A 14,827-nucleotide genomic window follows, 5' to 3' on the forward strand; every position below is an offset into this window, starting at 1 on the left:
TCCTTAAAACTCTTCACTGGCTGCCAGTTTCTTTCAGGATCAACTTTAAAATTCTGGTTCTTACTTTCAGATCTATTCATGGTCAGACTCCTCCTTACATCAGTGATCTGATCCAGCCTTACACCCCAGCTCGGGCTCTGAGGTCTATAGATCAGAATCTACTGATGGTTCCTCGCACACGGTTCAGGACCAGAGGAGAGAAATCCTTCCAGGCTGTTGCTCCCAAGCTTCTTCTCCCTCAGCATTTGATGGATCTACTGACTCCTTCAAGAAACATCTTAAGACATTTTTATTCGTGCAGGCTTTTCCTTGATTTTCTGAGACTCCTGTGTTGTTCTCGGGGTTGTCTCGATCTTTCAAGTATATATTTTATTGAGTTTTGTTTTGATTGTTTAAGCACTTTGTGACCCTGGTCTGGAACAATTTACTTACTTAACTCCAAAAATTCAAAATAAAATTTAAAGAAAATCAGATTCATTTATTTCATCAGTCTCTCATAAAAGGAACCAGTTTGCTCAGTCGCCGAATACCCAGTCAAGAGTCACTCTACATGAAGTGAGGCCAGGAGATCAATGTTCCTTCCTTTGTTCTATCAGGGATATCATGGTCAGATATTTCACATTGGTATCATGCATCATCTGTTAGCACGTCTAATGAGGGCTGTGGCGGAGACTGTGTCTCCAACAATGTTAACTTGATCTGTTCGCTACAAGGGCCAGTAACGTCTGCTGTCATCGGTCCTTTGATCCTGATGCTCCAGGAAGGCGTTTGTTGGAACAAGGCAAGAAGCTCTGCTTATGAGTGATCTGACAGCTTTGGACAATGTTAAAAAGACATTATAAAATTTCCGATAATAATACCTTTTAAAGGTATGATGGGTGACTTACGATCCAATATTTTTTTATTGGATCGTATATCACTGTGATATAAGTCATGAGGATAAGTTTCAGGAAAAAGTCTGAGTCTTCAATTAAAAAATGCAGGTTGTGCACAACGTTTTGAAGAACACCTAACCCACCTTTAAGCATCACATAAAGCACCATCGTTTTAGCCACAGAGTAGAAGTAGTAGTAGTGCGACACAATTAAATACTTATTTCAGAGCGTAAATCAATCGTCACACAAACATTAAGTTAAATAAAAACACAACGCAGTTAATGGAACCACAATAAATGTTTATTGTTTTTACAGCTTTAAGACCATTCATCTGCACTCTGCCCAAGCTCAGTGAATAAGGCACATAACCCGCTACAAAGTCATGCTGTTGCCGCCAAAAATAGCCGTCCACAGCCCCGTCTGAGTGCACCACTTTGTTCCCTCTTATCTTTGGACACTGACTGCAAGAGTTAGGGTTGTAGAAGATGTGTCAAAAAAGGAGTATCTTGCAGGACGAAGGCGGTGAAGACCTGTGTCAGGTGACACCTCCTTAAGAATTACCCATGAAGCTCAGTGTCGATCAGTACTTCTTTGACTCACTCTAATGAAAATCACTAAAAAACGTTTATATAGTCAAATGTCTGACCCGAGGTTGACCCTGACGTGACATCACAGCACCAATCTATCCTCTCCTCCCTCCTGGATGACTTGACCGATAGACGCTTCACTCTGGGCTCTGATGAAACACTGCTTCTTACACTCCATGAGCCGCTCCAGGTCCCGCCACAGCGTCATCTGCTCCATGTTGCCGCTGTGACTTTCCCGCACCACCTTCTGCTTCTCCCGCAGCTTCTGCAGTCACCAGGAAGACATAGAAAAGACTATTTAAACTGACAAAGTAGAAGGAGCTATGGCTCAGTGAGGACCTTTAAAGAGATGGGTTTTTATTTTATTTATACAGGTGCCATTTTGTTTTTTAGTTCAATTCTTAAACCCATTTTTATTACATAATAACTAGCTTTTAGCAGTTATTTATAGAACGTTGGGCTTTGAATGCACTTTAATTTACTCTTTAAAGTACCACTGTCTATTGTCAGACACCGGTACATCAGGTATGTGTTACCAATCTACACAAGAACATAAATAACTTAATATAATGATTTCAATTTAGCATTTAGGATTAGAGTCTAAACTGTGTTTTATTTTGAAAAAACAACCCAATTTTCTCCAAAACAACAATCTCCTCTGCCTCTTGACAGATTAACATGTACATGATAAAAGCCTGTATGAAACTACTATTAAAGAACAATAAATTGGACCCTCTTGTTGCATATTTGTTGCAACTGACTTATTGTAATGGTGAGCTGTATTTATCTGCAACACTCTGAGGTCCACCTTTGAGAAGATAACACCAATGTTAAGCTAGTAGGTGGTTCAAAAAAGGTTTGGGACCCCTGCTTCAAAAGTCATTACATGAGGATTTCTCTTTTTCAATTGTGGAATACACTTAGTATCTTACTTTCTAATTACTTTTTAAGATCAACTACACAAATGGTTGCTTTCATTCTGACTCACCTTTCCCAGTAACTCTTGCTCAGCAATATTTTTCATGTACACTTCCCTGGAAAAAAAAAAGTGTGCTCAGTTTACATAGTAGTATGAATGGGTGGGATTTTAATGGGTTTGTTAAATAATGTAAAAGTAAGACAAGAGTTGTTAAGAGCTGGAGGGGCTACAAAAACACCTGGTTGGTCAGCAGCATGCTCACCTGACAGCCCTCTTCCTCTCGTGTGGATCAGAGGACACATAAGCCTTCATCTCGTCAGACGCCCGCAGCATTTGCATCTCAATGATCTGTGAAACAAAGGCTCAGGCTTTTCATTGTTGCCACTGGGATAATTATACACAAGGAAAACTTTTTGGTGATTTCATCAAGAAAGTGCGATCAATAAAGATAATCTCTTGCCTGGGACATGCTGTTGATGTAGTGATATTGGTTTTCATCCTGCGTGATCTTCTCTCTCAATATTTTTACATCCTGTTGGATGGAAAACAAATTCATAGAAACCTCTTTGACGAGTCATGCTTCCTATTTCCTCATTTACCTCCTCTAGCTTTGATCGGTTGCTTTCTAAACCAGCAGCACAGCTTTCGTATTGAACTTTCTTCTCTTCGTGCTCCTGGTTGAGTTCCTAGAACAACAGTTGTTAGTACAATCAACTCCCTGTGAATGCCAAAGGAGAACAACAGTGTAACAGCCTCACTTAAGTCAACAGAATTCGCAAATACTGCATTTTGCTACATACTTTTACACGCAGTAAGAAAATACATTTATGTGGCTTCACATCAACGTAGATGCAGTTCTGCTTGTCCCAGACAATGGCCTGTTAACAATCTATTCTTGTCTTCTTGTCGCAGCTCTTCAGTAGTAGCGGTCATCCGATGCGATGGAAGTGTAATTCCGGGAACAAGTGTAGGAAAGTTTAATCCTCTGCTAAGCAAACAATATGTGGGGACTTTCCCGTAACACTTTATCTTGATGAACCAGTTAAAACATCTTCCCATAATGTCAATAAAATAAAAGTATAAAATACAACATTTTTATCTTGAATAAGGCTAAACATGAACTTGACTAAACATATAATGAAATCCGACTTTTTCTTCTTGGTGCGAAAAAATATTTTCAAACCTCTCTATTTCAGAAAATAATAAATATAATTTAACACCCATTTTACATTGACCAAATATTGGAAGTTATGCCAATGTCTTGCAATGAACTCCCTAAAGATATGGAGCTTAAACCTTAAATAATTGTTGTTGTTAAATCCAATTGTTATTTAATAATGTAAAAACAAAAGAATACAGAATTATTATACCAAATTAAAATTAAATTTAGCTTACATTTTAATAAAATCTTTACCTGTTCCAGATTTTAAATGATCAATTATTAATTTGATACATTGAGTCGCCCCCCGCTAGAAGACTCTGTTGCATTTTGACTTTGGTATTTTATTCTTTTGCTACAAGCGAGTTTAGAACATCAGAACAGCCGTAAGTCAGTTATAAAAGGAACCAATGGGCTGCTCTTCATTGAGTAGGAGATTTAGTTGGATCAGTTGTTGATCTGCCCTTATTAAAAAAATCATTTGAACACAAGACAGAAGTAAACATATTTGTTTTGAATACTAGTAGGTAATACATTTCTCGGAACGTTGAAAATCCTATAAAATACATTTTTGGGAATTAGACATGTATAAGCCTTGAATTGAAAATATTTGGATTCATCGAAATACCTTCAGAAGCAGCACATACCCTTTTAAACCTGCCATTCGCTTAATCAAAACATTATGTACGTTTAGAAAGATACACTAGACATTAGACTTAATTTCCATACAAATAAAAATGACTTACTGACGGCTATTACTTACTTACTTCACCCATATGTCAAATATTAACCAGAGTTGGTAAATAATTACTTATTTTACATTAACTTGTTTTAAAAGCTAAACTTAAGATTGAAGATATTTGTTTATGGCTCCCTCCACCGTTGGATGAGTGTAATTGCATAGTCGTCTCCAGCCATGTGCTTTTGATTAAAATACAAGAAAAGGGGTCACCTTAAAAAGTCATTTTAATGCATCAGCCATGATAGAAATCAATGTCATGCTCATAATGTCACAAAGTGCTGCTTAAAACCAGATAATGTTTTCCATTATCAACACAGGAGCCGGATCTTAATACGTAATAACTGACTCACTCACTCTTGAAGAACTTGTAAAAAAAAGAAACTCACCTGACAACGCTGCCGCAGTGAACGCAGTTCTTTGATGATCGGAGCGAGTGCTGACTTCCTCTCCACGATCATAGAATTTAGTTTCTTCACCTACAAAGCATACATATTCATTGATGTTGACCTCAGTGTTGATCTATACATGCATTTCAAACAGTGGCACAGTTACCATTTCTGACATGTCGTCTAGTGTTCGACCTTTTTTTTCATCCAGCTCGCTCTTGATGGCCGACACCCTCTCTAGTTCCTCTTGTGTGTTGCTGTAGCCAGCGATGCCCTTTTCAGCCTCCACGGATTTCTTGGCAAACACAGAAAGTACTTTTGAACATTAATGCATAGGAAAGCATTTAAACATCAAAACTATAACTATCAACAATGTTCTTTGTCACATGATGCTCTTTTTCAAAGTGTATGAATAAACAGAATGGTTTCTAGTTTCCATTTTTTTCCTTATTCTAAAATAATGCAGCCGTTTTGTTTTGTTGGTAAAAGGCGTGACTTTTTTCGTGGAAGGTGCACCTACTACTGTATCTTTCATCGTGGATCCTTTGTCGACTCTGTACATTCCTCATCAATCACCACATTCCTAAGTAAAATAAACCATGAGTTTGCGCTGCTGATACTCTCAACCTTTATGGCAATCTTTAAGGAAAATACTTTTGAACCAAGTCAAGCCATTCTGCGGCCCCTGTATTTTATTTTGTTATAAACTTTGAATTATTATTATTATTATAACATATGACGCATGTTTACTGTTGATTGATAAGGAGGGGAAAATGACAAACTCTTTTAGTGTGGTCATAACATCTATATTATTTATTCCATGCAAGTACACATGTTTGCTTTTACATCTGAAAATCAATTAACGTCACTTTGACATCGAAAATGTCAAGCAGTCTGCGTAACAATCATTAGGAAGCTACCAAATGATCACATCAAAGGTATTTGAGAGGAAACCCGTCCGAGGGAAGGAAGAAAAAAGGAACTGCAGATGAATCAGCAATAGACGCCTTGTCGTTCCTGCATCACAGAGACGTACAACAAGTCATGTGATGAGACAGAAGAAGAGGTGTGAAGCCGGGGAGACTTTCAGCACTATTAGTGCGACTTGCCTAATGATATTACCAAATGATATAATGATCGAGAAGATAAAATAGGTTGCATTTGTAACAAATATAGTATATTTAGTCATGTGGTTTCATAATCAGAAGTTACTTATCATGTAAAAAGATGAAGTTATAAAGACCAAATGACAAAATACTGACGTTTTTCACACCTTGAGTTTAACAAACTTGAAGAAGGGGCTGGTCATGAACACATTGACTTTAAGATTGTATCGCGATCATTAACATCATGAAAAGAGGATAACATACCAATTTCTCTAGGACTGACTCGTGGCGTTGCTTGAGTATCTCTTCGGTCCGTTGAAGAACTCCATACTCAGCCTTCATCTCTGCAATTTCCTGACGCTTCTTCTTGTATACGGTTCCCTTGCTGCGCATTCTGGCCACCATACGCTTCAACTTTAGAGAGAAAAGAAACTGTTTAGGAGAATAATCCAGTTAACCCATTTTTAACCCTTGTGTTGCCACTGGGTCAAGGTGACCCTGAGGCCTGAAAATAGTTTTTTTGATTTATCACATTTCTTTTCCTTGACCCAGAGATAACACAAAGGTTAAGAAACCAGTTTTTGATTATTGCAGATTTTTGACATTATGTGTTTTTTCCTTTTGCTGTTTGAACCATAACCCTTTAATTGGTTTTTGCACATGTCATATGAAAGTGTAATTGGAAGAGAAAAGGGGTGAACATGTCATTTTCCTGTTTTTTTCCTCCTTTTACTGACTTCCATTCCTTCCTATCAGGATTAAAGTGGGCCCGAAATGGGAAGTGTGAAGAATAATAGAAGTCAAGCGTCAGTTTAAAAGGTTTGAGACAGGTTAAATACAAAGTGGCAATATAAATAATACACAGCGGAGTGCACAGGGCTGGACGACCTCAAACGGCGTGTCCAGATATGGACAGCAGGCTTCTGTAGAATGACGGCTGTAAGAGGATGTTCAATTACGGTCTGCAGGGACGAGATGAGACTGCTCCACAATGAAGAGCAACTATAAATGAACATGGACACGGGAGAACAGCCCCAGAAATCACAGAGTGCTCCATGTCCTTTGGGGACTCATGCAGCCAGAGTAGTAGGAGTGGGTATGTATATTCTTTGTGTATTTTAAGACTTCAAGGGCGTCTGTGGCTGAAGGGAATTAACACAGCAGCGTAACACTGAGTAGTGTTCATGACAGCATGTTCCCAAAACAACCGATGTCAAAGCGGCCGGCCACTGTGTCATAGCGCCCCCAAATTTCTGCAGTAACGGTTTAATAATTAAGTTATTGTGAAGAAATGCAGTCTTCACGGAAGAAAGACTAAATTTAACCCGTGTGATATGGACAGATGACCGACGTGGTCAAATGTCTCTGATGAGCAGACGCATTCGTCCCTCCGAGAGATCCCACAGTTGGTGGGTGGCATGTGATGACACACGCCCGGCAGAATGGAAAATACTTCTGATAAAGCGATCACTGTGGCCGATGATAAGCCGTGTTTCACAAACATTTTCCATTCGCTTCATTCATGTGCAGATTCAAGGGCCGTCTTTGTTCTCTGCTGCTCCCTTTCTGGGCTCTAAAAGTGTGTCCTCAACAGAAATTATATAAACCAATTATGTAATATTCTAACCAGACACTTTTTTCTGAAGCTCCATTTCCTTGACAAAAGATTCTGCAGTTATAACAAACAAAAAAACATCTATATCTTTATCCAGCTGTCTAGAAAAATGTCTAGATTGTCACACTACTGCCACATAAATTAGATAATGTGTTACCAAACTAAGAAAACCTGACCCTCATTCAATTAAAACCTTATGAAACCTTTAAAAAATATTAGCGAAAATCTGTTTTAGATCATCTCAGATAAATCCATGGTGTTGCTGTAAAGCTAATGATTTAACTCAATGTTACTGTTGTTTATGTGATGGCTGAAATCTTTTCACAGTCTAAGTCCCTGGCCGGGAAAAATCAGTTTTTTTTCCAAACCATCCAAAGTATGAGTCTGATTATATTTATTTCTGAGTTGGTCCTCCTTTACCAAACATGTATTATTTACATCAATAACCTTTTTTATCTTCAAAAATATCATCTTAATAGGTCACCATGTCAAAATGAACATTAACCCACTTCGATTTGGAGCAAACCCTCCAGCGAGCCATGTCAAATGACTTGGCGGATCACATGTGGCCCCGAGGCCTAGAGTTTGACAATCGACGCAAAGCGTCAACCTCCACTAGTGTAGTGTTGAGTGCAGCTCTAACCTTAAACTGCGGCAAACACCAGGCTATAAAAATAAATCTCATCCACACAGAAGGAAACACACAAGAGCACAATGCTAATCTAACAGCTGTCTCGCTTTAGGCGGGAGCTTAATGTATGTATTCAGTTGTGAAAGAGGAAGCGATTACTCTGCGTTTTCTGCCTTCACGGTGTGACGATAGAGTTTTCAATAGTTTGGCTCATTAGCTTCAGGGGCATTTATTGTCGCTCCTCTTAGTAAGAACAGAGAGAAATTTGTTTCAGATGTCATGGAGATGACTTGTGATTGTGGTCGAATAGCAATATCAGTGTAAGCTGAGTTTCTCCATCTTGAAAGTATTTGCATGAGTGATACTTTTTTTTTTTTCATTTGTCGAGTCAGTTCCTGCTCCTGGATTTTGTCTCTTTCAGTCTATTATTGGCTATGCATGGGAATGTGAGGGAGAATGGGGGGGAAGAGGATAAAGAACATTAGACAGTGAGTCTGTCTGTGTTTAGATAAGCTAAAAATAACCTCCAGTGTTTTCACATATAAAGAATCCAACTCTCTTGGTCAAGATAAATTCATGCTTCTTGAGGACGAAAGTTTGGACATTATTTTCTTCGAGCACCTCATCTTCTCTGATGACTTCTTCTCCATCTGTGGACTGCATCTGGTTGTTCCTCTGCTTCAGTTCCCGCTCCACTACAGCGAGCTCCTCCCTCGCTTCCTGAAGCTCCTCAGCCTTCGCTTCTTTCCTACGGATGATGATGGAGGCCTGTGGGGGTCAAGTTTAATGAAGACAGTGGATATACACAAGATGCCAAGGTTCAACCTCATTTATTATTATGATTTAAATACTTGTACTTTGATTGTAATTTATTTTTATACAAAAAAGATTAACAAATCTTTCTTTAATAACATTCTAGTAACTCTAACTAAGACTTGGGAAGTCATGGCGACAGACTTTAAGCAAATGTGAATATTTGCATCTATTTGGAAAAATACAAACGACTGCTCACACAGTAATTTAAATAGCAAACAAAGGTTGAATTACAATTAAATTATTTTGTGTCACAGGGGGACAAAAAAAAGTGCTTTTAAATAAACTTGTCTCACAATTTAAAAAAAAGCACTTTATCTTGCGTAAAATGAAGGGAATAAAAATCCTGTTATTGGTCCAAGGTTACTTTAAGGAGTCTCGTGTTTGTTATATAAATCATTTATAGTTCACAATTTACAAATGGTGTAGGAAAATAATATGAATAAAAATCATAAAGTTACCAGTATTTCTAATTTAGCCAATGAGAATAAAAACAAACTAAAATAAAAAAAGAGATGGGAAATAGGTCCTCAAACAACTGAAACCAAAAAACACTATTGTATAGCTATTGTCATGAGATGAAAGGATTTTTTCAAGTGTTTCGTCTGAAGGGGAGACCGGAGTGACTGATAACATAGACTAAACATAAATGTAAACAATGGTGAGAAGATGAAACACTACTCTACTAATGATGTCCTATTGAGCTCATTGCTATTTACAATATTTTAAATGCTAAACAAATAATGTGTGTAGATGAATTGCTTGGCGGCTGTTAGCGCTCCCTTAAAAGAGCTGAGAGCAGTAATTCATACCAGCTTCACGACCTTAACTGTATCAAATTGTTAAGAGTTGATTGTTGTTGAGTAACATGTAGCAGTGATCAACAATTTGCTGACTCAATATCTGCTCAATCAAATACACATGTATGCATTTACTGTGTCTACAAATATATTCACATCTGTAAGTATATGTCTGTAGTTGATTAAGTAATTAAGTAAGATTTGTTTTAATCACACAAAAAAAGTACGGAGATGTCAAATACCTGCTGCCTGTAAAGAGTCAATTTGTCATCCATCGGGTCACTCCTCATCATCTTTTTTTCAATCAGCTGGTTTATCTGAGCATCGACTTCTTTAATCTAAAGAAGAAGAAAAGAAAATTATACTTGTGACGTCAGTTCTTATTATAGTGTCCAGACCTTGTCCTCCAGCTCCTGGAGGTCGGCGTGTCCCATGGCAGGCTCTGATGCCACCTTCTGAAGGTACTGCACCGTTCGCCTCATTCCCTCCAGCTCTTTAGGGAGCTTCTCTGACACCATGTAGGAATTGATCTTCATCTCCTCTTCAAGCCTTCTCAATAAACCTGAAGGAAGCAAAAGGTTTGTAATTAGGTATAGATCTTTTACTCTAGAAAAAAGTCAATAATCTCACATGTTTATGCCACATAGCTTATTCTGTCAGAGCAGAGACAGTTTCACCTTGCGTTTCTAATCTCTCATCAGACGGCTTTGATTGAGGTATTCTGAAATGTTCCAAGGCCAGATAGGAATGTTATCCGTCCACCTGACCCAGACTTCTCCGGTCTCTGCCAGGGTCACGTGTTCAAAGACCGATTTGATCAGGCAACATCATCATGACAAAAACCATCTAGCAACTGAAACAGCTTCTTTTCTCAAGTATCTATTAAATAGCTCTTCAACGTATTGCAGAGAGAGATGCAGCCACGGACAGGATAACTGTCATACGTCAAACCAGAAGTGGATTTTTAGATTGAAAATCTTTTAAAATGGCATCATGTCACACTAACATGAATAAATGGTAATAATATTCTTGAGTTTTTAAAAACAATATATACTTTAAATCCCTTTTGAGATGTGACTGATTGTGGAAACACATGCTAAATGTTTTTAGAAAAGAGCTTCTTTCATGCTGGTATATCTTCTATGTCTCTCTGTCACTCGTCTTTTTTCCCTCCTCCCTTCTCATCATGTCTTTAACCATCACTGTCAACACTATGTATGCCTTTCTACATTAGTACACAAGTCCTTGACCTTTGACTGTATAGTACCCTGAGAAAACTGCTGATTTGACTCTAGTGCAGAGTGCAATGCAGATCTTTGACTATATGCAGTATATGCTGCCCTCAAAATCAGAATAAAACTATATGACGTATTATTATTATGTGGTTCTAGAGAGCTCACATGACAACTAGCTTTATTTCTTTTTAATTTTTCATCATTCATAACTTGTTCAAGCATAAATATTACTGGAGTATCTTTGTTATTATTTCCTATTTTTTCTTTCTCACTTTCTCGTTGAAATTCTTGAATTCAATTATTTAGTCTTTCCTGTATTTCTCATCTGTTAAACTGAATTTAAAACGTATATTTTGCAATTAAAATAATAACATTCACATATTATGCACATAATATTTAAATATGTTTGTTAAGAAAAAATCCACGACTTAAAATACAAAACTGAGGATATGAATTAAAAATTGTATGTAAACCAATTATAATTTACAAGTATAAAAAACACTTCTTTATTAAAACAATTGAGTTTTTACTAATTGGGCCTTTTAAGCAAAAAAAGGATTATGTGTGTATTAAGACACAAATGTCACATTTAGTGCAATGAGTCAATCAGACGCCACATTCAAATCATTATATTTCCTCATTTCAATATTTTCAAGAACTGCCAGCTTGTTGTATGACAGAGCACACATAAATCTTATTTGCAAAAGTGTCCGCAGCAGCAGATTTAACAACAAATTAATAGGGAGCTCATCAGATAAGCTCCATTATTGCACTTTGAAGATCAGTGTACTGTTAGAGCTCAACGACTTTGAGACCATTAACTGACACAGCCTCTGAAGCATTACTGTGTTATTGGATCTCCAGACAGTCTTGTGCAGATGCAGCAGCAGAACTCACTCTCGGGGTTGTTGTCCGCCGCAGCCTGACGCAGATCCTTCAACTGCTGCTGTGACCTCTGGAGTCGCTGCTCTGCCTGGAACAGCTGAACAAACCAGGCCAGTGAGTGGATTTGTTTTTTTGCTTGTTTTTACAAGATTAACGGTTATTGATTTAATGATCCCTAATTGTTAACAAATAAAAAAAAAACCACTATATTAAAGTAACTGTTTTAGAGACTATGGAGTCTGCAGTGGTGCACAATGATGTGTGATCACAACGTTAAAATGTTTAATGACAAGACATGGGAAACTCTATCACTCAGTTTAAACAACAAAGATGTTAGATCATGTGGTTCTCTTTGTAGAAAGTTTAATAATCATATTATAATCTTTTTCGTTTCTCAATCAAACATCACAAGCATAAAGAAGATAAACCTTACTTGATTTTTTTGCTCTTGCTTCTGGTTGGCCAGTGACTCCTCTCTTTCCTTCTCCACTCGCAGTTGCCTCGCCTGCTCCAGCATCCTCTGATGGTTAGACACTGACTCTACCTAGCGGACACATGCAGGAACTGTCAGCCACTGAGCAAGAAATGCTCGGACAGAATCAGGTTTCACCTTTTGGCAGGAGTTATGTACATAAAGACCTCTGAAATCCACACCTCATTACTTTACCACGTTGTTAAGACACAGTCGCATTCTACCTTGTCAGTAGCTGGTCATTTACGTTCACAAGAACATGTTGTCATTCCTGAGAGAATCCCAAAGTCTTATCGGCATTAAAGGAAAATGAAGAGGCCCGTGGGCTTAATAGACTCACCCTCTTCTTCAGTCTCTCCACACGCTTGATGAGTTGGTCCTTCTCTTCCTCCATTGCACTGATGTCCTGCAACCGTTTAAAAATATTTTATTGGAGGGTTTATCATAAAATGAATGAATTAATGATGAGTGACCCAAATTATATTATATATCAATCAATTAATCAATCAACTTTATTGATCCCCATAGAGAAATCTCAAAGAGAAATTCAACATGTGGTGCAGTGGAAAAACATATATACGAAAATATATGATAATATAGAAAGTCTTAACACATATTATATCATATCCATGTCATAAGTAGGTTGAATTTCATCATTTACCTTTCGGATTTCTGCTGTGGAGAAGCCAGAGGTCCTCAGGTGCTCACACTCCTTGTGGTACCCCTTAAATCCTTCCACCAGCTCTTCATACTGAAAAATGTATAACAAAATCCTCCTTTCATTTACCTATCCTGAGAGTGACACCGGGTTAAATCTTTTCTCAAACGTGATCATACTGACCTGGTGAAAGGTGTCGTTGATGACGTCATCTTGCAAAAACTCTGTGGGAACCTCAAGTTTAACAAGAAATCGAGCCAAGTAAGCTCTTTTCTTCAACTCGGGCACCTTCTGGAGCAGCCAGAAAAGTATGGGATGCACCACGGGTTTGTTGCCACTTATTAGACCCTGTCCGAAGCTGCCGCTGCGTGAAAGAAAACAATCAATACATTGTGAAATAAAATCTTTTTCACACAAGAATTAAATTAGCTAAAAATAAGGTAGTTGTTATTATAGAGGTGGGCGAATAAATTTCCCAAGGGTCTGCATTATTTAGTGTAATAGCTGTGAGGGGCTGCGGGTTAAAGAAATGAGTGGATGAAGAGAGAGAGTTTTAACAAGATAGAATGAGTCCTTCAAGAGAAGGCAAGAAAAGTTCTGCCTTCCACAAGAAACTCAAACTAGTTCTACTAGAGTATGGCTTTCTGGTGCAGGAAAGTATATTCATTTGACAATTCACATCTTCACCTGGTGCTTGAGTAAAATTCCATGGTAATAATGGCTTTTAAATTTCTGCAAAACACTTACACATCGGACGAGTTTGCTGACGGTTTGTACTTCAAAGTGCTCAGCAGGGCACATATTCTCTTCACAGTTAGTTCTGGCAGTTCTTCACGGAGGTCGATATCATGCTGAAAGAAGATACAAGAAGGAGAAGGAAACTGCAATTGATATTTGATAGTAGAGAAAAGCGACATATAAAGTAAGGGGGGAAACTCAGACATTCACTTCATTATCTGGTCAAAACAGAATATGTATTCTTGATCTTTCCTATTCATATCTACCTTCTTAAAAATTACATCCCTGTCCCTCATTGAATGTACTCATGTCAGCTTCATCTCTCACATAATTTGTCCTCTACCCCAGACTTTTTAAAAAAAAATTGAAGTACAAGAATCAGAATTAAAACGAAATATTTTATTTATAGGTAGATTGATGTTCAATCTAATTCCACCATTAACAGGATTATTGTAACATGCATCTCATAAGACTCTGGTCAACTATCTGCTTACCTTTGGGTCTACTTCAGCCAGCACGTCATTTAACGTCTGCAGCAGCTGCATTGGCTCCAAAGAGTCGAATGTAATTAAGTTGAAGTTTTTCCTAAATGGATCTTTGTTCAGTTGTTCAACGATGAATTTTAGCTGCTCACTCATGATGGACGATGTCTACTTTTTTAAGCTTTAAGCTTTAAAAGGTATGGAAGACTGGCCGCTAGCTTAGCCGGCTAATTAATCCGTTCATATATTGCCAATGCAATGCAGTAGCGTTTAAAAAGACCGGAAACTAACAGAAAATGTGAATTATTGTTAAAGAAACCGATTTCTTTCCTCATATATTCGAACGACGTTGTCGAAAACATTCCCATAGAAACCACAGAGGCGTCAGCGGCTGGTTGCTAACCGGAAGTGGAAGCCATGGAGTTTCAATAGGGACCGTTTTGCGCCTAGATTACGCAGCTCAGTTTCGTTTAATTTTTTTTAAACAAATCAAAACAACAGCTGTGCATACAAAGTATTTATAGTCTGTATTAAAAATAATAATTATAAAAATGTAAGCCCTAAAATAATCTTGAAAAAAAAATACAAAAATGTGTCAGTGCGTCCGTTGTACCCATTTATTCACGTTTGCAAATCCCCTCTGTAAACCCATTATCCACATTTGTTGCACCCAATTATTCCAAATCGTTTTTTTTCTGAAGCTTCTTAGGCGTTTTGTTTGTTT

At 37.7% G+C, this 14,827-nt stretch overlaps 1 protein-coding gene across 1 annotated transcript; it reads right to left on the reverse strand.

Annotated features, from left to right (window-relative positions):
- Positions 1-1,217: 1,217 nt before the first annotated feature.
- ift81 (intraflagellar transport 81 homolog) lies at positions 1,218-14,478 on the reverse strand. Its single transcript, XM_087796529.1, has 18 exons — positions 14,116-14,478; positions 13,631-13,734; positions 13,067-13,247; positions 12,887-12,976; positions 12,566-12,631; positions 12,187-12,297; positions 11,766-11,850; positions 10,032-10,195; positions 9,876-9,971; positions 8,642-8,788; positions 6,039-6,188; positions 4,835-4,963; positions 4,669-4,758; positions 2,981-3,067; positions 2,842-2,913; positions 2,644-2,729; positions 2,451-2,496; positions 1,218-1,727 (listed from the first exon to the last, which is right to left on the reverse strand). Exons 1-18 carry the CDS (start codon positions 14,257-14,259, stop codon positions 1,545-1,547), a joined length of 2,031 nt encoding a protein of 676 aa, XP_087652655.1. The 5' UTR covers positions 14,260-14,478; the 3' UTR covers positions 1,218-1,544.
- Positions 14,479-14,827: the final 349 nt, after the last annotated feature.

This window comes from Callionymus lyra, chromosome 1 (genome assembly GCF_982586985.1).
Source record: "Callionymus lyra chromosome 1, fCalLyr1.hap1.1, whole genome shotgun sequence".
NCBI lineage: Eukaryota > Metazoa > Chordata > Actinopteri > Syngnathiformes > Callionymidae > Callionymus > Callionymus lyra.